General features: G+C 44.5%; 1 protein-coding gene across 3 annotated transcripts in view; it reads right to left on the minus strand.

The window, feature by feature from the left end:
• DRP2 (dystrophin related protein 2) overlaps positions 1-27766 on the minus strand; it is a 44971-nt gene that overhangs the window by 10778 nt on the left and 6427 nt on the right. Inside the window, exons 2-16 of one of the 3 annotated variants that reach the window (XM_007992280.3) lie at positions 21766-21944; positions 17457-17620; positions 15692-15848; positions 14377-14497; positions 11588-11856; positions 11053-11199; positions 10542-10620; positions 8416-8476; positions 8046-8107; positions 6291-6365; positions 5165-5366; positions 4857-4942; positions 2840-2997; positions 2340-2506; positions 710-821 (exon numbers count right to left, since the gene is read on the minus strand). In XM_007992280.3, the coding sequence (XP_007990471.1) occupies positions 710-821; positions 2340-2506; positions 2840-2997; positions 4857-4942; positions 5165-5366; positions 6291-6365; positions 8046-8107; positions 8416-8476; positions 10542-10620; positions 11053-11199; positions 11588-11856; positions 14377-14497; positions 15692-15848; positions 17457-17620; positions 21766-21882 (1977 nt within the window). In that variant the 5' untranslated portion in view covers positions 21883-21944. Of the gene's footprint in view, positions 1-709; positions 822-2339; positions 2507-2839; positions 2998-4856; positions 4943-5164; positions 5367-6290; positions 6366-8045; positions 8108-8415; positions 8477-10541; positions 10621-11052; positions 11200-11587; positions 11857-14376; positions 14498-15691; positions 15849-17456; positions 17621-18824; positions 18940-21765; positions 21945-27766 lie in introns of those variants that run through there. The other 2 variants (XM_007992284.3, XM_007992283.3) reach the window with 2 other exon arrangements.

Below are 27766 nucleotides of genomic sequence, written 5' to 3' on the forward strand. Positions count from 1 at the left end.
TGATCAGGGCTTTGGGAGCATTTGCGGGGACAGAAAAGGATAAAGATGAGTAGGGAGCAGAGTCAGTGCTGGAAGCTAAGCATGGAGCTGTGGGTTTTAAACACAGCACAGGAGCAACTCTGTGGCTGGAGTTCAGGGATGCTGACCGAACTGGGCTAAGGCAGGTATGGAGGACACGGTTACCAGGGAAAACTAAGTGGAGTTTAGGGGTCCAGGTAAAGGACATACTTTTCTTTTTTCCCTTCAAGGGACTGAGTAATTAATTTGAGCATAAGCTTTGGTACTGACTAGAAGGGGTAGAAATAATGACAAAGCATCAGGGAAAGACTGAGTGACCCAGTACAGAAGCAATATAGGAAGCTAGCCAGGAAAAACTCAAGTGAGCAATGGAAGGCAAGTCACCTGGAACTGCCTTGCTCTCTCTGTCTTTGTCTGTTTTGTTTTGTTTTTTTCCTGAGACTTTTCTCTGCAGTAAAACAGCGAATAGCTGAGAGTGTCCTGGGCCAGCCGTGGCCAGGCCTGGTGAGGGAGAAGCTCTTCTGGAAGAATAGAGAGGCCTGAATCCCCCAAACTGGTGAATCACCAGAGCTCCTTGGAGAACACTCCCCACAGGAGAGCAGAAAACTATGAGCCAATGCTGCGCAAAGTGGATCAAGGCCTAGTATCTGAGAGCTGCCTAACCCTCCCACCCAGCCTGGAGGCTTCATACCGGTGTGTAATACTCCATGATGGGGTAGTGCAGCTTATTGCCTTTGCTGGCCCTGCCTGTCAAGAAGCAGGTCTGGCAGATGTCAACGTTGAATTGCTTCAGACTCCGGTACCTTGGGGGAAAGGAGATGTAGTAGTAAAGAGAGTCCAATGTGCCACAGTGACCTCCCCGCTGTTCCTCTAACATTAACATATACACACACAGTAGAAGGGGATGAATGAGGCATGGAGCCATAACATGCCCGACAGCATATACATAGCAGTGGCTGAGTTCTCAACAGATGAACAACTTTATTCTACAGACCATGAATCCCTATGAAATCATAAGGCCAGATTCCCAGGAAGTGTGGGAAATAGCATTGTCTCACCACCTTTGTTTAAGGGAGACAGGAGGGAAGCGGGGGTAAATATCTCATTATATCAAATGGCCTTCTAAACAAGGATGGCCCAAACAGGTCAAGGCTCCCAGGGACCACCACCTACACTGGAGAAATTACACTTCCAATATGAAGGCAGTTCTTTCTACCAGCCTTGGCTAAGTTGGCTAAAAGTTATTTTCAAAGGTTGTTCATAATAATATACCTATTATTGCAGAATACAGAATAGCCCTTCAGATCTACTTCCAAAGCCTGGCTGAACTGCCCAACCTTGTAGCATAGGACAGTGAAATGCCTAGACTTAGAGGAGTCATACGATCCAATATCTAGTCTAGATCTACCACTAATTAGCTGTGTGCCTCATTTGTTCATCTTATGAAAAGCAGGGTGACGGTAGGGAGAGTTGTGTGTTAGTGCTTTACAAAGGTAAAAAGTTGAGTGTTTTATGATGAAAGTCTAATCCAGGATAGTGGTTACCTTTGTGGGGGAAGGAGGGGAATATAATCAAGGAGACCTCAAAGGTATTGCAATAATGTTTTATTCCTTAAGTTGGTCATGGGTATATACTGTGGTGTGCTGAGGCCAGCTCATACCAGCTCACGACAGCTGGCTGTTAAAATTTCAGGGGTTTTTAAGCCAGTTGTCAAATCTAGCCATTATTAAATTATATAAACTCACAATTAAATAAATTATATTACAAACAAAGGTAATAAATACTCAAAACTCATTACTTCCTAATTACTTTGCTACTGTCTATACTCTTGAGATTACTTACATCTATTGTATCTGCATGGCAGACATATTATATAAATGGTGTGCAACTGAGTGTCTCTTTCTGACTCTGCTCAGAGACCTCCTGTAAATAGCCTGACGTCATTCACAGTGGGAGTATATACACCACAGAATTTAGCAAATGCTACAGATCAGGTTTCCTTTTTTCTTTTTAGAGAGTAAGTTGTGAAACATTTGCTGGCATACCATTTAGTACATAGGTGCTCTTACACCTATGTTCTTCTATACATTTTTGTAGGTCTGTAATACTTTATAATACAACTAAAATGAAATATTTCCTCACTTCCCATTTAAAACAATTAAACATTCTGCAATAGAAAGGATTATAACAGTATATAATAATGTATAATACACTAGCTATAATTATATAATAATTAGGTAACACTTTATCTTATAATATCTGAGTTATATGTCACATGAAATATTTATTATTATAATCTCAGCAGGTATTGTTTTCCCTACCTGAACCCCTTGATGGGGCACTGCCTACAGATAGAGCACTTGGTCTGATGCTTCACTTGCTCAGCAATGGTGACCCGATGCAGAACAGCCAGCCACACCATGGACTGGGGCTCCAGGTTGACCCACTCCAGGAACTGGGATGCTTCAATGACTGGCTTCCCAGTGCTCTAGGGAAACAAGAAGACCAATGGGAATGATTGAGGCCCAAAGTGTCTTATCCCTAGAATGGCAGCCCTCAGAGGGGCAGGAGAACCAGCAGGGGCTGGGTTGGCCTGTTCTCCAGAGATGTTCACCTTCTGCCCTGTGCTAGTTGAGCTGGCACCCTCCCCAACAGGACTATGATTCTAGAGCCCCCAGAACCTTCTGCCTTGTTGTTCCATCCCAATAAACTCCCTTGCATCTGCATATTTCAGATCAAAAGCCTAGCTCGTAGTCCTTCCCTTCTTCCCACCCTTCCTACAACCTCCCTTCCCTCCCCCGCTCCCCAGTTCCATACTCACAAAACGGAAGCAACTACGGACACTGGGTTCCACGTTGCTGCCCCCAAAGGCTGCCACTTCACCCAGCTGACGGGGCACCTGAATGGCCTCATGAAGCAGGACACCAAGATGGCGCTGGTCACACTGGCTGCCTGAGTTGGCCACTTGGCTGAAGAGGTCTGCTGGTCCCACCGTCAAGAATGGCCAGCCCCGACACAGAAATGGCCGGAGAATGGTGAGGAGAAAGGGCAGAAAAGGAAAATGGGGAAAGAACACAGACTGAACTAATGACTTTTGAAACTGGACTACATAGAGGTCTATCCCTGACCTTCTAGAAGTCGAGTTCTAAAGAGAGCATTCTCTGAGTTCAGAGAGAAAAATCAGGCCAACACAAAGAGAGAATATCGGGGGAGGGGAAGACAGAGAGAAAGAGTGACAGAAAGTGAAAGCAGGAGAGAGAGAGAGAGAGAGAGAGAGAGAGAGAGAGAGAGAGAGACAGATCGAGTGCACTGTGTGTAAGAGCAGTGCCAGACACAGATATGATACTGTTGGGAAAACAGATTCTTCCAGAAGCAGGATGAGGGGGTGCAAGTTCAGGGGCACCTGAACATGAGTCACAGTCAGGCTGCCATACCCTGTCCTGTTTATGTGGTCTAACACTGTAGTAATCTCTCAATTGTCCACACAAATGGAAGGAAACACTGGCATGCATAATCCAAAAAGAGAAGCTAATTCAAAATATCTGATCATCTAAAAATTATCTCAAAGTCATTGTGGAATCTACTATGATACTTATCTTTGTATACGGGTTATTTAAGCCCTTCTATGGCTGTTTCCTGTCACATCCCAATCCAGCCTTAGCAAACCTCCTCCAGTGGTTATTCTCTGTCTGCTTCATACCTCGCTTGAGGCTTAGAAAACACACAGAAATAGAAGGCAGAGAGCCTAGGTTCAAGTTCTGGGTCCATTACTGACTAGTTGTAGAATCATGGGTAAGTCATGAATCTCTCTATGCTGCAGTTTCCTTACTTTTTAAAATTAGAGATGGAGTCTCACTATGTTGTCTAGACTGGACTTGAACTTCTGGGCTCAAGTAATCCTCCCACCTCGGCCTCCCAAAGTGCTGGGATTACAGGCATGAGCCAGCATGCCCAGCCCAGTTTCCTTACTTTTAAATTGATGATAAATAATCACTGTTCATCCCATCACAAGGAAATGTTGAGAGAAATACATAATATCATAGCCATGGACATGTTTGGAAATGTTCTCTTTCCTGTAAAGTTTTTCCAGACTGCTGTCATCTGTCTCTTTTCTGTCATTTGTATAGGATATATTCTTGGCCATTTGGATTATTCTCATCAGTACTTTCTAAAAAATGCTTTCTGTGTACTTCCATCTCCTCCTCTGGACTGTAAATCATTGGAAGCAGGGACAATGTCTAATTTAACTTAGCACTCATCCCATTTAGCAGAGTGGTCAACACACTAGGGCTCAACAACTAATCATGTTGCTACTGAAAAGTTCAAAATGCTGAACACAAGATGGAGGACAGAGGGGAAAGCAAAGGTACTATAAGCCACAGATGTGAAAAACTACAGAAGAACATAGTGTCCGCCTCCCAGATATTGGGGATGACTGTGCCCTGCCTGTGTATATAAGAAGTCTCTAGTGACATGGCTTGAGCTTCAGACTGGAAGAGGGCTAAGCCTAATAGGCCGCAGGGGAATGCAACTAGAACATCAGGGCCCTGGGCACCTCAAAATGCCAACACAGATCCTGACTAAGCACTTCCATCAGTTCAGAAGGAATGAAGCCCGTTGGAATGACACTGGGAATAGTAATAGGCCTTAGGCCCATCTTGTCCTTTGGCTGTCATGTGTTCTTTGCAATAGTGTGAACCAAGAAGCATCATAAGGTAGCCAAAGTAGCCCTCTGCTGAGTCACAAGATGTACCTTCTGTTTATCTTACATCCTTCCTCCTCCCTGCAACACCTCTCCCTCTACCCAACACCACTCCACACTTTGGAGTTATACTCACACTGAAGTTTTTCCTTCACTTCCGTGCCACACAAGCATGCAATGCCAGTCTTAAAAGACAATGCCCGCATCTTTCCGCTGCGACCACTAGGTTTAAAAGAAGAGACTGAGAACATGGATGTATGTAAAGGGTTAACATCTTGGCAATCATTTCCCTCACAAAGTTGATCCCAGCAGGGCCCTGTTCCAATCATGCCCCAAGCTGAGCTGGGTCCAAGTCTACTATGGGAGCAATACCTTTCCACTAGGCCCACTTGAGATATCCCATTGAATTTTATCCTGGAGCCTTCCAGAGCTGAAAGCCCTTACCTATCAAAAACATTGAGGAGCCAATTGAGGCTCATGTCCACACAGAGTGGCACGTTGACCAGGATGCCTCTTTCCTCCTCCAAACGTTCATATAAGGCAGTCAGGCAGTGAATGACCTCCACCACATCCATCACGTGCTCACTGGCCTGCAGATCATGCTCATTGAAGATTTCCAGGGCTGTGGTTAAAGTTACCAGGTCCACTGGTAAGGAAAGAAGAGAAGGGAAAAAATATAGCCAAAAGTAGAACCCCAGGGATTAAATAAGGAGATAAAGCCACCAGCATCACCAAATTTGACTCAATCTCCAGATCAACCATCTGCAAATATGATACAAGCTTGTCCTTTACTAAGACCCTCATCCAAGGAGGAAGAAGGCAGCAAAATGTTCCTCAAATTAACCCAACATGTTATTATATCCAATGTTCTTTGACATCAGTTTCAAAAAGATGATGGGACATAAGTAAATTCATCTCCTACGTTGTACTAACTCCCAAGGGATCAAATCCCATTTTGAGTTTCCCTGTCTTTACATGAGTTTCAACTGCAAATAGGTTTGTCTATAAAATTTGTTCTGAGAACCTAGACACCAGCAATGAAGGCTCAGGTATGGTTGGGGAAATGTGACATACATCAAGAGGACACCTTAATTAACCCCAAATGCTGGCTCAGCCTAGCCAGACATGCCTAAGCCAGGAAGTCTGAATGAATAGTGTCTTTGAGAAAGGCCAGAAGGCATATTATATCTGCAGCAACACTGTTCCCTAACCACTGCTATTTGCTTCAACAGTTTTGCTACTATATCCAATAACCCCAAGATGGCAAATCATGGGTTGCAGTACTTCCTGTCACAAAGCAGTTGCTTGATTATACGTACTGAGCATGGGGAAAGGGTCAAGGAGGAGGATAACAGTGGGGTTAATTTGGAAACACATCTCGGGCTTAGTGAGAGTGGAAGGGAACTGGGAAAAGCAGAAGTTGACAGCTAGCATATTGCAGGCTTTGGAGAGTTTCCACCAAGCCAATCAACAACTTCTGCCGAGGTGGGATGAAAATGAGAAACAGCAGACAGATGAGGAACAGGAGAGTGGTGGTGAACGTCATAGGGAAGTACAACAGGAGACGTACAGCGCAGGGCTTTCTGGACTCTGCGGAGCTTCATGGCAGTGCGATAAGCTGAGAACTTAATGTTGTTCAGATCAGCTGCAAAGAATGGAGAGAGACCCACTCAGATCAGAAAAATTCAAGTTAAAGGCGCAACAAGATACCATTTAACACCCACCAGACTGGCAACAAATAGAAGTCTGACAATAGCAAGTGTCAACAAGAATGGTGATGAATGAGAACTGATGGTGAAAGTGTGAACTGACACAATCATCTTTGAAAACAACTTGGTATTACCTAGTAAAATGGAACAGTCATATATCCCACCACTCCGCCAGCTATATATCCCAGAGCAGTGACTTGCAAATACTTTTTGATCAAGACTTACAGTATGAAATTCATTTTATAGCATACATGTGTATATGTAAAAATAACTAAATCAAACATTTCAGGAAGCAATTCCTTACTAGATTGGATAGAGTGAAAACAACAAAATTAATATCAACTATGACTCTTGCTAAGGATCTGTTGCATATTAATATTTCCTGGTCTATTTCAATTTTTTAAATATTTGTCACAACAACAACGAAAAAAATATTTGTCACAACACACTGAAATGATGTTATGACCTGCAGACTGAAAAATATGTCCCACAGAAATCTTTGCACACATGTACTGGAAGACACATACAAGAAACTCCTCAGCAGCACTGTCCTCATTAGCTCAAAACAAGAAATGACCCACATGTCTGTCAACAGCAGAATGGATAAAGAAACTGTGTTATATACAATGGAACATTCTACAGTGGTAAAACAGAATGAACTGTAGTCACATGCATCGGCATGGATAAAATGTGCAACAAACATAATGATGAGTCTCTCTTAGCAGGTAAAGATAAGGCACGTGAGAGTCACATATCACAGCCTGGACAGTCTTTTAAAGCAAGTCAGACTTCACATCTGTAAGAATAATGCACTAATCCGATGATAAAATGGTCCAGAGGGGAATGTAGAGCCTCCAGTTGAGAAAGGTGCAGAGGGTAAAAGAAAGGCAGGCTGTTGGAGAAACGATGAGGCACTCATTCCCTCTCCCACCTGCTTATTGACTGAGATTCTCTTCTATTCTTTTTAAAACCACTCTATTGAGTTATAGTTGACATACAAAAAGCTGTACAGATTCAATGTCTACAAGTTGATGAGTTTGGAGACAAGTATACATCTATGAATCCGTCACCACAATCTATGCCATTAGTACATCCATCACTTCCAAAAACTTCCAACTACCCTCTTTATTGTTTTTTTCCGTAAAAACACTTAACATAAGATCTACCTTCTTAGCAAATTTTTAACGATACAATCCAGTATTGTTCACTGTAGGTACTATGCTGCACCATAGATCTCTAGGACTTATCCATCTTGCATAATTGATACTTCTTTGTACTCTTGACCAATATCTCCCCATTTTCCCCTCCCCTCAGTCACTGGCAGCCACCATTCTACTCTCTGCTTCTATGAGTTTGTCTATTTTAGATTGATTCCTTATATACATGAGATCATGTAGTATTTGCCTTTTGTTTCTGGCTTATTATTTCACTTAGCACAATGCCCTCCTGGTTCATTTACATTGTTTCAAATGGCAGTATTTCCTTCTTTCTAAAGGCTGAATATTCCACTATATGGATATGTCACATTTTCTTTATCCATTCATCTGTAGATGGACATTACAGGACAAAGGCAGCTGTGTATATGCCCACCATATACAGGAAGCCCACATTCTTACCTAGGGTTTGGTATAACTCTGTCATCTTGGGATGGTCCCAGCATGTGGTCTGAGCCTGGTGGCTACAAACAATAGCATCAATAGCACCAGCATCTATACCACCCACCCACCCCACATACAGGTGTGCACACCACTCGGTGACAGGTTGGATGCAAGAAGCTGCAGGATTCGAGGGTGAACCCAAGATGCCAAAGCCCAAGGGTTCACCTTTACCCAAGTAGAATCTTGAGATCTTGAGATGAGTAGGAGAAAACCCGAACTGGATGGAGGAATCCCAACAGACAGAGTGACAAGGATAGGTAGCAAAAAGGCAGGAGAGGGAGGGGGTGGGCAGGTGACTGACCCGCTTCTGATTCAGATGGTCACTCACTTGATGTAGTAGGGAACTTTATTGGGTGAAATTGCTCTTTCCCAGGGAACCTGGACAGAGGCTGGTAAAGGAGAAGAGAAAGAGAAAAAAAGCTGGCCACTAATGCTCTTAAGGCCCCCAGCTACTCCCTTGCTCTATCCTCCCAAAGAGGTGGTCAAGCCCAAAAGAGGATGTCTGAATTTCATTGCTAGCTCTTAACAGCCTCTGAGGGTGGGGCAAAGAGTTCTAATGAACACGCTTCTCTCCCTGATGTTAGGGCAAGGCAAGGAGAAGAGGCTGTCACCGATATCCTAACATACCAGAGATGTGGCAAGGGTATGAACAGGAATACTTGGCCTTGGCCACCCTGACAATCTTCTCCCTAAGCAGACTGCCATTTCTACCCATCAGCTGCAGGCAGCTGGATTAGTCTTGTGGATATGAAGTAGACTCCACTTTACTCTTAGGGCTCAAAGCTCTTCCCCTAGAAGGTCAAGCTTCTCAGTCCTGTGGGACTGTGGGTAATGGTACTGCCCACTTCTCTCTCTCTCATGAGGAACTCTGGAAACTCATGCCTCTCTCTGCCTGTGTCTATCTTTTGAACTTCCAGGAATGGCCCCGTTTACATGGTCAGCTTGCTCACTGCAGTTTTCCTCGGTACAAGAGTCCTCTGACTGCAGGTATAGCTGTATGCCAATGATTATAATAGCAATAATTTTAACCACAGTTAACATTTACTGAGCTCCTACTATGTGCCAGATATTATGCTCATTGCTTTGTGTGCATATCTCATTTTTCTGTCTGTATATTCTTACCATCTCCACTGCTACCAGCCCCCTGGTCTGGGCCACCACCAGCTCCCAATCTGGGCCACCATAATCCTTCACCTGGATTATTGCAATGTACCTTCAAATAGGTCTCCCTGTTCCCACTCTTGCTCCCCAGTAGTCTCTTCTCAACACCCTGACTCTGTTGAAACATAAGGCAGATCATGCCATCCCTTGGCTCAAACCGTGCCAATCGTTCTCCATTGTATTGAGAATAAAATCTGAAGTTCCTCCCATTGCCTACAAGGCCTTACATGCTCCAGCCTCCCCTACTCCCCCGCACTTTGCTCTCCTTGCTGTTTTTCAGACACATCCTTACCTTAAGGGTGTGGAATATGCTGTTCTCTCTGTCTGGTATGCTCTTCCCTCAGTTATCATCCACACAGGTCAACCCTTCACCTTCTTTAGACCTCTGCTCAATTGCCACCTTCTCAGTGAGGCCTCTGTTAACCACCCTGTTCAAAATTGCAACACCTCCCCGCTTAAATCCAGCACTCCCTATCCATGCCTTTCCTGCTTTAATTTTTTCCATAGCCCTTGTCACCAAGTAACCTTATATATATTTTACTTATTTGTTTGTGGTCTGGTTTCCCCAGCTAGAATATAAGCTGTCTAAGGATTTCTGTGTATTTTGTTTACTGATGCAGCCCCAGTGCCTAGAGCAGTATCTGGCCCACAGAAGGTCCTCAATAAATTTCTTTGAAAAAATAAAGTCATTTAATTCCCATAACCTGATGAGCTAGGTAATATTTTTCCTTCTTTTTACATATGGGAAAATTGAGGTTCCAAAACAGTAAGCTATTTTTTTAAATTTTGAGCCTGCATAGCTATTAGGTTGAGGTGTTATGCCTCAGATCCAGATCTCTCCAATTTGAGAGACTGTTCTTTTTTTTTTTTTTTTTTTGAGACGGAGTTTCACTCTTGTCGCCCAGGCTGTAACTTCCACCTCCTGGGTTCAAGCGATTCTCCTGCCTCGGCCTCCCAAGTAGCTGGGATTACAGGTGCCCACCACCACACCCAGCTAATTTTTGTATTTTTAGTAGAGATGGAGTTTTGCCATGTTGGCCAGGCTGGTCTCAAACTCCTGACCTCAGGTGATCCGCCCACCTCAGCCTTCCAAAGTGCTGGGATTATAGGCGTGAGCCACTGCGCCCAGCTGAGAGACTGTTCTTTTAACCACTATACCACACTGTTTTATCCTTACTGCTTCTCAGGTGTCAAGGTATACTGGGCTCCCACCAGGGCCCCAGGGGATAACAATAGACTTTCCAGGAAGATGGCTGAGGTTCTGCTAAGTGGAGTCCAGTTTGGTTCACGTACAGGAGAGAAAGTGCTGTGACCCAGGCCCAAAGTCCCGGTGGGCATCCTGGAGCTGCTTAAGCCTCTCACTAACTGACGCCTATGGAAAGAACAGGGTGAGATCAGTAGATTCATTCCAGTTATTTAGAGTGGGATCCCCAGGTACCTCCGGGAATCTTTATGAGCTTCCTCAGAGACTGGCTTTTCTCTGGTTCCAGCCTCTCCCACCGTCACCCAACTCCTAGCCATCCCCCAGAACTCCCAAAAGTCACAGCAGAGCATCCCTAATTCCAGGCCACAGTCACTGTTCCCCTGCTCCTGTCTATCCTGAGTGCCCAAATCCAGAAAGACCCCTCTTATTCACTTCAATCGTTCCCTGCAGTGTAGAGGTTGAAAAGCCCATTCCCTAGCTCTACATTCTCCACTCCTCTTTTCCCATGCACATCCCATTTCCATAACCCTGAAGAAGTTTCCCCCAAGCCTAGTTATATGGAGGCACCTCCCCATGGTTCACTCCAGGCTGCTCTTCTACCTGTAGTTGTTTCCATCGGACGTTGATCTGTTCCAGGGCATGGGAATTCTCCATTGACAAGTGCACATCAGAAATGGCAAGCTGGTGGGCCAGATCATTCACCAACTTTACTCCATCTTTCATGGGGGAGAATTCTTCTTTGAACAACTGGAGAACCAGGACCCAAGTGCCACAGCAGACAGAGTGGGAAAGAAGAACCAATAGTCATTCACCTCTACTCCTCCCTCTTCACCCAGAGGTTTTGTTTCAATAACACAGGCTAGTGCTTGCCTATTAGGGCAACCAGACTAAGGTGTGGGTGGCCACTGTCCTTATCCTCTTCCTCTCATCCTCAGAAAACACCAGGAAAAGAGAAGAAAGTAGAAAAACAGAAGAGACTCCAGCCAAATCAGCCCCAAATCTAGCACATAAACTGACGGCAGTTCAGTTGTAGTCCAGGCCAACAATGGAGTCTCAGCAGCAGAAACATTGTCAGGGTCTGGGGAGAGTGTCAGGTCTCAGGGTAGACTGTAGTCAGGGGAGGGGGCTTGCATACCTTAATAGCCTGGATGTGCTCTGGGAGTGAATCAATGAAGAGATCCCCGATGGGCTCCCAAGTGGCTCGGACTCCCTCAGCTTGGCTCAGAGTAGTACTTAGTTCCTCCATTGCCCCTTGAATCTCCAAGAGCTGCTCCAGAGTCCGCTCAATATGACGGTGCTGGTCCACACAGCGGGCTGTCAGCTTCTCCCACAGTTCACTGGCTACTGTCGCCTGCTTCCATACAAAGCGGCTGAGATTCTGGATTCGCTGTTTCGGGGAGGTATCTGCAAGAGGAGGCAGGAAGCCAAGTTAGGCCAACCAGGCAGGGTCAGCCCAGAGAAAGAGACAGAAACAGCCCTTTATAAAATGTGTGTATGTGTACATGTGGGCATGTTTGTGTATATATTCATATACACACAAATACATATTTTTCCATGGTTGAGGCCTTTAATACATTCACTTAAAAAAAAACTGTTTATATTTAAATCATTGTGGAGTCATAGGCAGTTATAACACAGAGATTTCATGTACCCTTTACCCAGTTTCCCCAAATGATAACATCTTGCAAAACTACAGTACAAATATCACAATCAGGATATTGATATTGACATAATCTGCCAATTTTGTCCAAGGTTCCCCAGTTTTACTTGTATTCGTGTGTGCATGTGTGTACACGTGTGTTTAGTTCTATGTGATTTTACCACATGCGTTGGTTTACATATCCACCACCACGGTCAAGAGACCATACTGATTTTTTCCACTTACTATATCATGAGGACTTCCTCATATTTTAAAACAGTAGGAAATGAAAAAGTAAGACATTATAAGAGGCATAGTGAGGCAAATCATCTAGAGCCCTACTCACATGACCCTGGAATGTGATTTTGCATTAGTTTCTGTTGCCCACTTCCAGCCAAGGGGAGGCATTTTATGAAGGCTCAGCCCAGGAGAAGTTGGTATGTGTCCAGCTTTTCCACCTAGGCTCCTAATCTATAGATTTCTTCTTCCTCCCTCAGATCTCTCCTCAGAAGATCCAGAGCCCCATAGCCCCAGGCTAACTAGAATTGTGCTGCTCTTTCTAGAGCTTGTTCTATCTGAGGCCCACTGGGCATCAAATTAAGTACTGGCCCTCCCATTGAGGGGCCAGAAGTAAACTAAGAGGGCATATGGCATTGACAAAGGGCTCAATTCACAAAGGGTTCTTTCAGGCTATTCACAATCCATCTCAGAGGGTTGAGGATTCTTTTCAGAGAAGAGGGCTTGCTAGACCACCACTCACATCTAGTCACCATGAGTCCCATCCCGCTGCCTTATTTGAATCTAGACCAGAATGGCCCTCTCTATCAAGGGAAGGGGCTAGAAGTCATCGGAGTCAGTATCAAAGAGTCACAGTTGGCTGGGCGCAGTGGCTTACACCTGTAATCCCAACACTTTAGGAGGCCAAGGCAGGCCGATCACTTGAGCCCAAGAGTTCAAGACCAGCCTGGCCAACATGGCGAGACCTGGTCTCTACAAAAAATGCAAAAATTAGCTGGGTGTGGTAGCATGCGCCTGTAGTCCCAGCTACTCAGGATGCTGACGCTGAGGCAGGAGAATTGCTTGGGCCTGGGAGGTCAAGGCTGCAATAAGCTGTGATCACGCCACTGCACTCCAGCCTGGATTATAGAGCAAGAGGCTGTCTCAAAAACAAAGACTAAACACAAAAAAATCCCAAAGAGTCATAGTCAATTTGCCTTTCAAAGGCAATCATCACCTAACTTTTTAGATTTTATAAAGGTTTATTATTTGCTAGTTTGCATGTCCCTCGATGTTGGAATAAAGCAGTATTCTAAAATTATGATTATTTTACTTTATTATTTTATTTTATATTATTTATTTTTAGAGTCAGGGTCTTGCTGTGTTGCCCAGGCTGGAATGTAGTTGAGCAATCATAGTTCATTGCAGGCTTGAACTTCTGGGCTTAAGTGATCCTCCCATTTCAGCCTCTCAAGTAGCTGGGACTACAGGCACACACCACAAAACCTAGCTAATTGAAAAAAAAATTTGGGGCCGGGCGTGGTGGCTCATGCCTGTAATCCCAGAACTTTGGGAGGCCGAGGCAGGTGGATCACGAGGTCTGGAAATCGAGACCATCCTGGCTAAGACAGTGAAACCCCGTCTCTACTCAAAATACAAAAAAAATTAGCTGGGTGTGGTGGCGGGCACCTGTAGTCCCAGCTACTCAGGAGGCTGAGGCAGGAGAATGGCGTGAACCCAGGAGGTGGAGCTTGCAGTGAGCCAAGATCACACCACTGCACTCCAGCCTGGGCGACAGAGTGAGATTCCATCTCAAAAAAAAAAACATCTCACTATGTTGCCCAGGCTAGTCTTGAATTTCTGGGCTCGAGTGATCCTCTTGCCTCAGCCTCCCAAAGTGCTGGAATTACAGACATGAGCCTCTGTGCCCAGCCAGCACTGTGTTTTTAAAGGACATACTGGTACTTTTATTTATTGAGTCAGTTCAATTCATTTGAGTGGTTTTTTTGTTTTTCTTTTCCACATCTCATTAAATGGCCACACATGCTGCTCCAAAGAGCCACATACAGCTTTGGGTCACACAACTGTTGACCCCTGCTCCAGGCTATATTCTCTTTGCTTTTTTTTCCTGCAGTAGGAATCTTGCTTTCCCCCAAATTTGGATGGACTCCTGGGGGAAACTATCCTCCCAGATAACAGATAAGAAAATGAGTTTGGGGAAGGCAGGAGGGTGTTTGTTCAGCAGTACACAGCTCAAGAAGAAGTGGGAAAAACAGAAGACCACCTACCTTTGCTCTCAGAATGAGGCTCCTCTAATTCCTCAAATGGGTGCTGGGACAGGAAGGCCTGAGCCGACTCCAGCACAGAATAGATGTAGGGGCCCCGAGACTTGACTTCTTCCATAAAGGCCTATAAAGTTTAGCAATATGGTCAACAGGAAAGTTTTTCAATCACTTTACATTCCATCCTGCAACTGACAGCCTTTCTTCTCAGTGCGACGTGATTCTTTGGCATTATCAGGTATCTTTGAACTACCTAGACAAAAAGACGTGCAATCCTCCTGATAGGCAGAAAAATAACTCTGACACTGGAAGGTCTGTTTAGTATGAAATTTGTCTGTCTGTGCCACAGGATAGAGAAAAATGTGGGGATCTTGTTTCTCCAGAAGACTCAGAAAGCTTCCTGTAACGGTCTTAAGAAAATCAAAACCAAGATAGGCAGGATTTATATTAAAATTATAATTAAATTTTTGGTTGAAATATATACAGGGTACACAAACTAAAAGTGTACATTTTGATGTAATCAGTACTGAGATCAAGAAACAGAATTCTATCAGCATGCCCGGTGGGCCCTCCTAGTCACTATCTCATCTTCACGCCCCACCCCTCCCTCCCCTCCCACAAAGGTGACCACAATCCTTGTAAAACCACTGATTAGTTTTGCCTATTTTAAAACTTTATATAAGTGGAATCATACAGTATGTACTCTTTTTGTATCCGGCTTTTCTTTCACTCAACATACTGTCTGTAAGATTCACCCATGCTGTGGCACGCAGTTATAGTTTATTTTATTTTATTGCTGGATTCTATTTCATTCTGTAGTCATTTTAAGAAGTATTTTAACTACAGCAGTAATATATATCACAGAAATACTAGAAATTTCAGAAAGATATGAAGAAAATTAGGAACTCCAATTTTATTACATAGAATTAATCATTGTTAACATTTTGATATAGTTCCTTCCTATGCTGTTATATGTATGTAAACATCACACTCATCTATATACATTTTTATACAATTGAGATCCACTTGCACTTAGTTTTGTATCCTGTGTTTTTTCACTTAGCATTATATTATGTTCATTTCCCCATATTCCCATTAAAAATCATGGCAGTATTTTAAGGGGGGCCAGAATTTGATGGGAGGGGTAGAAAAAAAATACTTGACTTAGGCTGTGGCATGCTAGCCACAGGCTAGTAGGATTGCATACAGCCTCCTATCATTTAGGTGTCTAAGCAGAACTGGGTGTCGGTCAGGGTACTGCAGAAGGGATTCCTCCCCAGCTGAGAGGCTACACACCACGGCTTCTCTGATTCTAACCTACCGCATGTGTCTCCTTCTCCTGTTGCACCAGGGCCACATCCCCTTGTAGGGGCAGCTGAGCTGACAACTCCTCATCCTTTTGGCTGAGCCAGTCAATAATCTCTTGAAGAGGAAGCTGAAGCTTTCCACTGTGGTCTGAGAAGGCCTCTAGGCGAGCGCTGCACACAATGGGTAAAACCAGTGATGTTCAGTCTTCTTTTTAAGTGGCAAAACTTTTTTTCCAAACTAAGTTATATGGAACTTTAATATCGAGAACAAATTCAGGAGGAGCTTTTCTGGTTCAAGTGGGAGAAGGCCTGGAGTCCTCCCTCTTATCCACCCAAAGAGGGTCCCAAGGCACCTCCACATGGAGCACAGTACTAAAACCAGTAGGTAGAACCATGGGTGTGGAGGCATCCCAAACTTGAATGGCTTAAAATGTCACTTTGTGGATCTCAGTTACTTCAGTTGCATGCCAAATAATAGGCTGGGAAGGGTAGGAAACTGAGCAAGGGCATTAGAGGTGACAGCTGTCTGGTTCCCCTCTTGCCCTGGTAGAATTCAAGTCACGCCAAACTGCTCAACCATAGAGGCTGTTTCGAACTGCCCTCTGAGCAGGAGAGGATTCAGTAAGTGGAAAGGGCAAGTTGGGTGGCTGAGTGTAGGCATGCACATGTGCAAGGATGCATATGAATGCATATGCATTGGGACCTTGGGACATTGGGACCCAAAGGAACATTGGTTAGAGGTCTGAGATATGGAAACAGAAAAATCTGTACTGTATAATTATCTCTGTCTGCCCTCCCACCCTGCTGCCCTCCAAATGAACCATGGTAGGAGGCTGGAGGCTGGCCAAGAATATGTGCAGTCATCAAGCCATTCCCCTTGGCTGACAATAATAACTATCTTTATTCATTGCTCCCCTCCCCACCACCACCTAGACCAAGATCTTTACCTAAATTATTGCTTCAACTAATTCTTACAACAACCTTATCAGATAGGCATTCCTATTGCTCAGAAAGGGTAAGTAGGTTCCTAAAGGTCACACAGTTAAGTCATTGATAGAACAATGATTTGAACTCAGGTTTACCTGACTCCGAAGCCTGCATTCTATCAACTTATCCACAATGCCTCACCCCTAATAAAGCCCGCCAGAAGCCAGAAGCTTTGATGATAGAGGGTGGAGAAAAAAAGTGGCAGGCATGCACAGACAGCTAGGGAAAGCCGATCAACTGAGAAAAAAACTGCCTTTAGGCTCTTACAGAGCTACCCTTAGTTTGGGGAGAAATAGGTGGGCTGAAAACTTACAGATAGAACGTAAAAGGATGGGGAAGAGAACAGATGGGACCTGCTAAGATGTAGGACAGCTATGAGAGGAAAAGGAGATGGGAGCAATCATCCCCTTCATTTATACATCGGCACTTTTAAGTTTAGAAAGCATTTCCACATCTGATTTGAATTCCCATGACCACACTGTGAGGTAGTTAGAACAGGTATTATTCCTCCACTCATTTTTTGTCCTTATAAAGAACAAAAACAAATGGAAGCTAACATTTCGAGAACTCAAACAAGTTACTCAGGGTGACACAACTACTTAAAACTGAGGCTCAGATCCAAGTCTTCTGACTTCTAAAGCAAGGCTCTTTCCCCAGTGCCAGCATAGGAAAGGGAGAAGTGGGTGGGCTGAGGAAAGGGGGATGCACAGGCTGAGAGGAGAAGGACAGGGTGCAGCAGCAAAAGGAGCCCAACACCATCTAAGCCAATTCCCTAAGGGACCTGTTTCTTACCGGAGGTTATGAGACTTCTTTTTTATTTCATTCCAACACAGATTCATGGCTGGTGGTTCCAGGGGTCCAGAGGCACCAACAGACCCGTTCAACAGCTTTAGGCTTAGGCAGGGAACCCCAGCACCATCTTGAGGAGGTGCAGGGCTGGTGACAGCAGCTCTAACCTGGACAGAAACACAAACATCCTGTGATCCTTGAATTGTGCCACACCCTGGTCTGCACCAAGCCAAGGGTGAGAGAAGTGTGAACAAGGGGAGAGAAGGGCTGCTGCCAGGGTTCAGAAACGCTATTCTCTGTGTGTTCAGGGGTTGAGATGAAGAAAGACCCTGTGGTCCTGTTCATTGCCAGGTCTTCTCTTGGTACAGGTCAGTTACATAGAACTGCTGCCTACTATTATTGTTACTCATTATTATAAATTTTGGCCCTAGGGAAAGGTTAACATTCCCAAGCTGGGCCCCCACCCCTCAGGACCACTGCCCAGATGGGGTCTTGGAAGTACCTACATTAGGTAAGAAGCTGCACAGAACTGCCCAAATTCTGGACAACCATACCATTCCAGGTAAGCTGTTGGCTCATACTTCAGGGTCCTACAGTTTACCCAACCTTCTAGAAAAGCAAGCTGAGAAGTTTCTCCATAAAGATTTATAGAGGGAGTAGACTGGCAAGAGAGAACGATCAGTGATCTATGTCTTACTTCCCATATGAACCTTGGCTTTGATGTGTCTACCACCCTTCCCCACCTGTACTTCCCACCACAGTCAGGAAGCCTGGACACAGTCTTCAAGAGAACTGCTCATAAAGATGAGCGAAGGACTCTGACCAGAGTTGGTGGCCAAGAGGACAAGCCATGGAGCCTGCCAAAGTCTAGTCTTGAGCCCTCAGGCACATACTCTATCACTTGCTCTCCTGGGCACTGGTAAGGCCCTATGGGGAGAATTGTGGGGTTTGGGGAAAGGGTGGTTATCCCAGATAGCCCCAAGGAAGGTAGCTACCTATAGCACAGTGCCAGAACTGCCCAGCCAGGGGGCCGGAGCAGGCGGAGGGAAGGGGAATTGGAGGAGGAAATCAGCCTGGGCTGTTCTACCACAGACTAGAGAGAGCCACGCCTGCCTACCTGCCTGTCTACACGCTTGCATTCATTTGGAAAGAAAATAGCCCTGCTAGTCAGTGGTTGAGACTCTTGTAGTCTCCCCTTGCCCCCAAACCATATTTCTTCCCCACGCAAGACTCTCCAGGCAATTTAGGAAACCAATTATCCCATTAAAATCATAGCTCACAGCCACACCGACAAAGGGAAGTGAAGAAGCAGTCAAGCTATGGGAAAAGCTCAGCACTCAGCCAGCCTGTAGCCCCAGGAGCTCACCCTACCTGTGCTGCCTGGGGAGTCCGTAGCAGGATCCGGCAGCTCCATGATCATCCCTCACCAGGAATCCAGACCTAGTGCCTGACGAGCTACAGACAGGCAGAATCCTGACAGGCTCTAAGCAAGCCCTCTCAGGGAGGCAGGCGGGGCTGAGCCAGGCCAGGAGGCGGGGGTTGTCACCCTGTTTGTTTACTGACCCCCCAGGAATCTGGAGGGGGCGGCTATGTCAGGGCCTGGCTGGTGAATCAGAGCTTTGTCTCTGGAGAATTCCGGTTCACTCCCAACTGGGCCTGCCACACCGGGGCCAGGATGGCCCTCTGAGGCTTGCAAGGATGGCAGGAATTCCATGCCATGGAATTCCATGGTGCTGAGGAGGGGCATGCAGAGGGTAGCTTCTGTTGATTTATTTTCCCTTTCCATGGAAGACACAAAGGGGTCACTCTGCCTCTAGGCCCACCCCTCCCCTGAGGTGGAGGATAAGATCAGACCACCTTGGTGACAAGCTTCTGGTAAGCAATTTCCCCAAGACATGATAAGAGGATGGGCTTGGAAAATAAGCCTTGTCTTAGACTAAGTAAGCCTCCTCAGAGACAGCGAGGAAGGTTTCAGGGACAAAGGACATGGGATGGCAGCATCAAGAAGCAGGGGCAGCAGAATCTCTCTGAATGTGATTATCCTTGGGTGAGTGCAGAGGCCAGGAAATTTGTCAGAGTCCACTGTGAAAATGGAGGGGTGCTCTGCCCTGCCTTTGAGAGTTAGAGAGGAGTGGAGGGAGAGCCATAGCCCTCAGACCTCTCGCTGTACCCTGAGGCCAAAGGGAAATGGACGGTTTGTGGGCATCCCATTGAACCTTCACAGGGGAGGGAAACGGGTCATTGGGACCCAGCAGTTCCATGTAGGCAGTCATTGCCAGGGAGGCTCCTGTGCCCTGCCTGTGCTACCCTGGGTGGGGGCAGGGGAAGGCCCTTTCCCATAAGCCACTGGCCTGAGGGGTAGGGCCCCTCCTGAAGTGGCCACTCTTCTCCTTTTTCCAGCAGACTTGTCTGGGGAAAGGTTAACATTCCCAAGCTGGGCCCCCATCCATCAGCACTGAGGGAAAACACAACGTTTTCACCAATAAGTGTTCTGTTCCCATCCTCATTTATCTCCCACAGAGTCTTCTGGACTTTCCAGCAGTTCCACATTGTTTCCATGCTGAGGCCCACCTACAGGAATAGTTGGAACAGCTGCCTGACTCTTTCTGGGGTTCTGGGGTAGAGCCAATCAGGGTGGCCGGGGGATGGCAGGGGATGGCAGGCCAAGAGCAGGGAGTCGCTCTAGCTCTGGGCCATAGCTTCACTCATGCTGGGTCCTCTGCACTGAGAATGCCACAGCGTTAGCAACAGCCCCTTGTGACCCAGCCATAACCAAGCTGTCCTGACTCTGAGGGGAGCACCCATGTTGAGCTGGGCTCCACCCATGTCAGCTTTGCATTCCCTGCAGACTTCTTGGTTTCCTAAACCTCCACCCAGCTGCCATACTATTCTCCATCACCCTGCTCTCCCTCTCCTAGTTCCCCATATACTCTCAAGTCACACCTAGCAGAGCCAGGCACACAATAGGCAAATGATGAATAGTAATGTTTTATTTCCCCTTCCCTATCAATTGCCTTCTACTTCTGGCTTTTGCAGCCAGGATATTTGCTTCTTGCACCCCACTCCCCTTGAGGTTCTCTATCCATCCCTTGAATCTTTGAGAAAAAGGCTGCAGAAAAGGAAGAGAAACTGGATTGTGGTAGAAGAGAGAAGTTGGGCCATGCCATCGGCAATCACAAAATGAAGCCCTCAGGTTTCCCTGCCTACATGGTGGTGCTTGGTGGGGGTAGACAATGAACAGGGTAAGCCTTTTGGAAGGGCTCAGTTTCTCAATCCCTCAACCCTGTGAAAGTCCCACTCTAGGGAAGGGGTAGGTTAATGGGGGAGTCTACGTTGACCCTTGCTTTGAGAATATGTTCCAGGCAGTAATTTCTTTCTGGCTGGATGTGGGAAAATAGCTCAGGGGGACCTGACTCTAATGCCTCTCTGGACCTTGACTTTCCTTCATTACTGCCCCCAAAATGGGCTCCCCAGCATCCACATTCTCCATCCCCACTTCCTTTTTCCTCCCTTCTTCCTTCCTGTATATTCAACTGCTGCCTGCCCCCCAGCAGTGACTCAGCACTGCAGCCCATCTGTGAGGCTCCAGGGGACATAGTACTTTCTCACACTCCCATAGCCTCTGGACCCCAAAGTATTGTAGGGCAACCCAAAGTATGCTTAGGCATCTCCCTTCTCCAGTCAACTTTCCTGAGACCTCACTCATTGTTGGGAAAGGGGGCTGCCCTCCCTACTGTCTCACACACATCCTCTACCTGCTTACCAACATACACAGGCAGGCACATACACCACCACCATCACACTACTACGGGAGCAGAGAGAGAGAACAGGCAGATATGGAACTCAGGGAATTCTAAGTGGGGCTGAGCCAGGAGCTATGAAAAAGGCTAGGAACCTGAGAGGAAAAGCTGATGGCAGGAGAGAGACACCTGCAGAATATGGAAGGCATGCCACAGAGAAGCCAAGGCAAAGGAAGGACCTGCCTTGTCCTAGACCATGCCCTGAAGGATCATACTCTTCTAGGACATTCCTGGACCTGTAACTCTTAGAAGGTTAACATGAAACCAGCCCCGCTCAGCTGCAGTGGGCCCTCTGAGCTGCTCAGCCCAATGCCCTTCCTTTCCCTATGCCCCCCCATAAAAGACATCATGAGTAATGAAGGATGGGCCCAATATATTCCCCATGCTATCCAAGGGATTGCATGTATACAGAGAATGCCCCTGAGCCTTAGGAAGTGTGGGTACCCCAAGGATACACAGATCCTGTGTCCACTCTTTCTCCACAGGTCTTTCTTTTACTATCAGATTCTTACCTGAGGGTGGGGGCAGGTGCTTCGGAGGCTGCTGCTATGATGGAACTGGTCAGCTGCCTGCCAATCATGACATCGTGGGAGGGTATAAGGGCATCCCTGCATGACCATAGGTTGCATAAAAACCAAGGCTCATGGGGAGGTGAGGATAGGCAGTGCACCAACTATTGATCATTAAGCACCTGGAAAATCAATACAGAGAGATTTCGAGTCAAGACCTAGAAAAGCCTATGAATCAAGCATCTACCCAGAGGTGGCTTGACCAGATATACAAATAAGTATTCAAAGCCTACTGACCTACCCAGGCCACCATGTACCATAAAAGACTTTATTTAATTATTGACCAAGGAAGCATTTATTGTTTACCTATAGTGCTTTGTGCTAGAGACATAAAGATAACTGCTGAGATATCAAAGCCTAAGGGTGGAGGTGGGGGAGACGGGTAGGGGAGGCAGTCATGTATGCTGATAATTATAATAAAATGTTACATAGCAAATGCTAAAATCAAGAGTTTACCAAAAGGCTAAGGGAGCACAGAGTGGGGAACAGCTAACACTGAGAATGTGCACATATTTCAGAAAGAGCACACTTCAGATGAGTCTCAAAAGATGAGTAGATATTTGCTTGTGCAGAGGAGAAAGGGAGAATGGCATTCCCAGCGGACGGATCCACCTGTGTGAAGGTGGATGTCATAAAAAGGCCTAGCATGTTCAGAGGACAATGTGATCAGTATGGTAGAGTTTAAGAGGCACAGAGATGAAAAGACATGGGGGCTTCCCCTGAGGAGTATCACATACAGACAGAACAAATGTGGAGAAAATAATGGCCATAAAGTGTTATTTGAGGTCATAATGGAAGTGTTTATGGGATGAAGTGAAGAGACTGATGAGGGAATCATGAGTTCTATCTGGTCATGTCAAGAAAAGTCTCCCTAGAGGAAATGTGCTTGAGGTGAGTCATGAAAGAGAAACAGATTTGTCATTAGGCAGTGAAGGTTAAAAAAAAATACAAACATGAAAATTAAATGTATGGTGTGTTCGGTGTGACCAGAGTACAAGGTACGTGCCTTGTTGTGTGTAGCAGGAGATGAGGCCATGGCCAGATTGGGCCATGCCTTGAATGACAAGCAGAGGATTGTAGGCTTTATCTTGTAGACAATGGGGAGGTACTGAAGATTTTAAGTAGAGAGTGACATAATGAGATTTGCATTTTATTTTATTTTATTTATTTTAGACGGAGTTTCGCTTTTGTTGCCCAGGCTGGAGTGCAGTGGCACGATCTCGGCTCACTGCAACCTCTGCCTCCCAGGTTCAAGTGATTCTCCTGCCTCAGCCTCCTGAGTAGCTGGGATTACAGGTGCCCGCCACCATGCCCCACTAATTTTTTTGTATTTTTAGTAGAGATGGGGTTTCATAATGTTGGCCAGGCTGGTCTCGAACTCCTGACCTCAGGTGATCCACCCACCTCGGTCTCCCAAAGTGCTGGGATTACAGGCATGAGCCACCGTACCCGGCCAAGATTTGCATTTTAGAAAGAGCCCTCTGCCTTCCTTGTAGAGTGATTCTCCAAAAGGAAGAACCTGTTGAGAAGCTGTTAGAATAGGCAGGCAGTTGCAGTGAAGATGAAGCAGACAGCATGACTCTGAGGTACATTAGAGAGGTAAAATACACTGGGCTTGATGATCAATTGGATGTGAACAGTAAGGGAGGAGAAGGAGTCAAAGGTTTCTAATTTGGGAGCTGAGTGGATAATGTTGCCAAATGCAAGAGAAGGAAAACAGGAGAAAGTATATTTGCTGTGGTAGGGGGTGGGGCAGTGTTACATAATAAGCTATGCTTGAGACATATTCAGCTTTAGATGTAAAGAGCTAAGCTTAGTAAAGGAGAAATATGGGGACAAAGTTTAGATGTACAAACCAATTGATGGTTTAGAGAATGTACACAAATGTGATGAGAATAGGTGGCAAAGATGATGCTAGGAAATAATAAGGTGATCTCTTTTAGTGTGGGGCAAAGACACACAAATCCTGATTCAAAGGGCCGGAACTGAGCATCTTTTATTCATGATGCTGATAATTAAATAACCACTATTTTTAGACTCTATTCCAGTGGTTCACGACGTTTTAGATATAAGGGGCCCTTCTTAAGACTAAAAAAAAAAATCTCACTTCACCCACTCTCACCCACAGTAGTAGCTGTAATTTTAGAACGTACCGAGTGAGAAAAACATTTATGCATTTAAAGATCTGTGGACTCCTTGCATTAAGTACCCACCCCTCCTTCTCAGGAGACTATAGTCCAAGGAATGAAGATTATTACAAATCACAAGGGCACAAGAGGTCGTGGTCTAAAGGGTACTTTGCTGTAGTCAAAGTCCCTAGAGATTATACAGCTATGTAGCTACTCATCCCCAAAGAATGACTGAAAATATGGCTCATCTGTGATCAGACACCACAAAAGCATTAGTCACTTAGATTAAAAAATGAAGTACTGCTATGGATGTGTTATAAGCATAAAGGCTATAAGAGGCTTGCTTTCAGACCTCTTTTTATGTTAACATTTTTATTTTTGCTGATTATAGAAGTAATACATGATCTTTATAGAAAAACTGGGAAATACAAAAAATAATAGGGATGAAAATAAAAATAATCTTTAATATTACCACCCAGAGATAATCATTACTAACAGCTATGAATTTTTAATTTTTCTCTGAAAAATATATACATACACTTTTAAAATAAAATTGCCATCACATGCTATCATTTTGTATCCTGCTTTTTTCACTTGTCATTATACCATGGTCATTTTAGAATGTCATTAACTATTCCCTTAAAACATGATTTTTTTTTTTTTTTTTTTTTTTTTTGAGACAGGGTCTCTCACTTTGTCACCCAGGCTGGAGTGCACTGGCGTGATCTTGGCTCACTGCAACCTCCCAGGCTCAAGTGATCTTCCCGCCTCAGCGCCCCCAAGTAGCTGGGACTACAGGCGTGCACCACAATGCCTGGATAATTTTTTGTATTTTTGGTAGAGACGGGGTTTTGCCATGTTGCCAGGCTGGTCTCAAACTCCTGAGCTCAAGTGATCAGCCCGCCTGTGCCTCCCAAAGTGCTTATATTACAGGTATGAGCCACCACGCCCAGCCTAAAACATGATTTTTAACAGCTGCATTGGAAGTACAGCACTGTGACTGAGGCCATGGGCACTGGCATCAGACAGACCTAGAGTCAAATCCACACTATTCAGCCTATTAGCAGTGTGGCCCAGGACAAGTTAACCTCTCTGAGCCTCAGTGTCCTCATCTGCAAAATGGGGATAAATAATGATAGCATCCTCACAGAACTATTCTAATGATTAAAGTTAATAATTTAAATAACTTAGCACAGTGTCTGGCAACAATGCACAACTCAGTAAGGGTTAGCTATAGTCATTGTATAGTATTCCACTGAATGGATACACCATAATTTAACAATTAGACATATGTTTATAGTTCTTCTTTTTTATAAATCAAAGTGCAAAGAACAACCTTGTGCATATTTGTGATTTTCTCCATGGGATAATTGCCTATAAGGGGGAATTTCTGGATCAAAGGGTTTATGATATATATTTCTAAATTGCCCTAGAAAAAGTTACATCATTTTATACGACTACTAGCAATGTATAAGAGTGCCAGTTTCCCAGCACACTTGCCAACAGTATGTATTCTTACTTTATTTGCCAACTTAGTGAGTGAAAATGGCATTTTGAGGATTACTTTGCATTTCCTTAACTGCTAAAGATATTTAGCTTTTCCTCCACACCTTAGTGGTCGTTTTTATCTCTTTTTTCATCAACTATCTCTTTTCTTCTCTTTTGAGATTCACTTATCTCCAGATTAACTTCCTTCTTTCTTATTCCTCTACTGACCTGATGCTAAGTTGAGGCTTCACAAAACAAAACTAAGGTAAACCCAGGAGTCAGATAATTCAGACCTTCTAATACCAACACAGGCAGGAAAGGAATAGATTTCTTCTGGTCCTAAAATGACTATCCTCTGCTCTTTTCAGACTTTACCCCTGACCTTGACCTCAAGTCATATTGCCTCTCTAGGCTTAGTTTGCTAATGTATCAAATGTTAATGTTTAAGGATTGCTAAGCACCAAACACTATCATTCCCTGTATTCATATAGCATGCCTTTGTAGTCTGTTGTGCTGTCTTTCATGATCCTAAGCACAACCTAGTAAAGTTGTCCCAGCCAGAATTAAGATCCCACTTTACAGATGAAGATGCTGAGATGCAAGCGAACCAGGGCCTCCTGATTCCTGGGCAAGTGCTCTTTGTTATACACAAAGATTCTTCTGCCTCTATCTAGCTCAATCCTATCTCAAATCACCATCTGCACATACTGATTCTTTTCCTATTCCTCTTTTTAATTTGCAAAATCTATGAGAGATTGAAGATGAATCAGACTTGGTCCCCAACTGGTCAAATGTAGGAAACAAGACATGTAAACAAAAAAAAGTATAATTTTGGGGGGAAAATTATTCATACCCTACGTGGGTGCTGTGGTTTGAACATCCATCCCCAATGTGACAGTATTGAGAGCTGGGACCTTTAAGAGTTGATGAGGGCTTTGCCCTCATGAATGGATTAATCCATTCATGGATTAATGAATTAATAAGTTATCATGGGAGGAGAATTCATGGCTTTATAAAAAGAGGAAGAGAGATCTGAGCTAGCACACTAAGCCTTCTAGCCATGTGATACTCCATGCCATCTTGGGATGCTTCAGAGAGTCTCTACCAGCAAGAAGACTCTCACCACAGCCCCTCGAACTTGGACTTCTCAGCTTCCATAACGGTAGTACATAAATTCCTTTTCTTATAAATTACTCAGTTTCAGGTATTCTGTTATAAGCAACAGAAAATGAACTAAGACAGCAGGACACAGAAATCATGCTATAAGAGGTCACAGAGGAGGAACTGTTCACTTCTAGTTGGAGGGATTTGGGATGTATTTATGGAAAATAAGCTTTTGAGCTAAGGTGAAAGAGAAGATTTTGACATATGCAGGAGTGGAGGATGCTTTTTGGGGGGCAATAAGCCTTCCCTGCCCTCCCCTAGGGATCCTGCTGGATATGAAACTCTGGCTTTTTGCCACTACAAATAATCTTCCTGATTCTAAAAGCCATACACAGGCTGTTTCAGGAGGATTCAGTGGGAAGGTATTGTTTCTCTTGAGCAGAGATAAAAAGCTTTAAAAACACAGGGGAAATATTAGGATTTCAGTATGAAAGCAAGATTGTTGGCTCATGGAGGACAAAACCCACACCTGATATTTATTTATATCCCACATATTTTTAACACAGTGCTAGGCACCCAAAAACTGGAGATGTCTAGGAACATATGCTACTTAAATTTGTGTGGAATAATGTACAATGTTAGCATTTGAAACAAGTACAATAATAAGTACGATGTTGGCATTTGAAATAAGGCTTGAAATGGCACAAAAAAAATGCAAAAACTTAAATGTCTATCACTAGGGGACTGATTAAATAATGGTGTATCCATACAATGGAATTCTATACAGCTACTTAAAAAATAATTAAGAACTCTTTATGTGCCAATACAAAATTATCTCTTATGATATACTTTAAGTAAAAAGAAAACAAGAGAAAAATCAAGGTGGTGGTTAGTCTACACTTGTATACTAAAAATATGTGCTTATAGATGCAAAAAAATATCTTTGGAAGTATACAAAAGAGCCTGTTACCATTGAAGAAGGGAACTGAGCAGTAAAAATTCTCCCCATCTTTTTGGGATTTCTACTATTTCTGCCCTTTTTAAAAATAAGAAAAACACCTATAAAAGTACATAAAGATATATGCAAAGTATATTAAATCATTATAAAGTAAATTCATATAATCACTTCCCAGGTTGAGAAATAGAATTATTCCCCACACCACATAAGCCCCATGTTGCCAATAGAAGATAAAATTTTTTACTAAATATCATTTTGTACTTTT

This window comes from Chlorocebus sabaeus, chromosome X (assembly GCF_047675955.1).
Source record: "Chlorocebus sabaeus isolate Y175 chromosome X, mChlSab1.0.hap1, whole genome shotgun sequence".
Classification (NCBI taxonomy): Eukaryota; Metazoa; Chordata; class Mammalia; order Primates; family Cercopithecidae; genus Chlorocebus; species Chlorocebus sabaeus.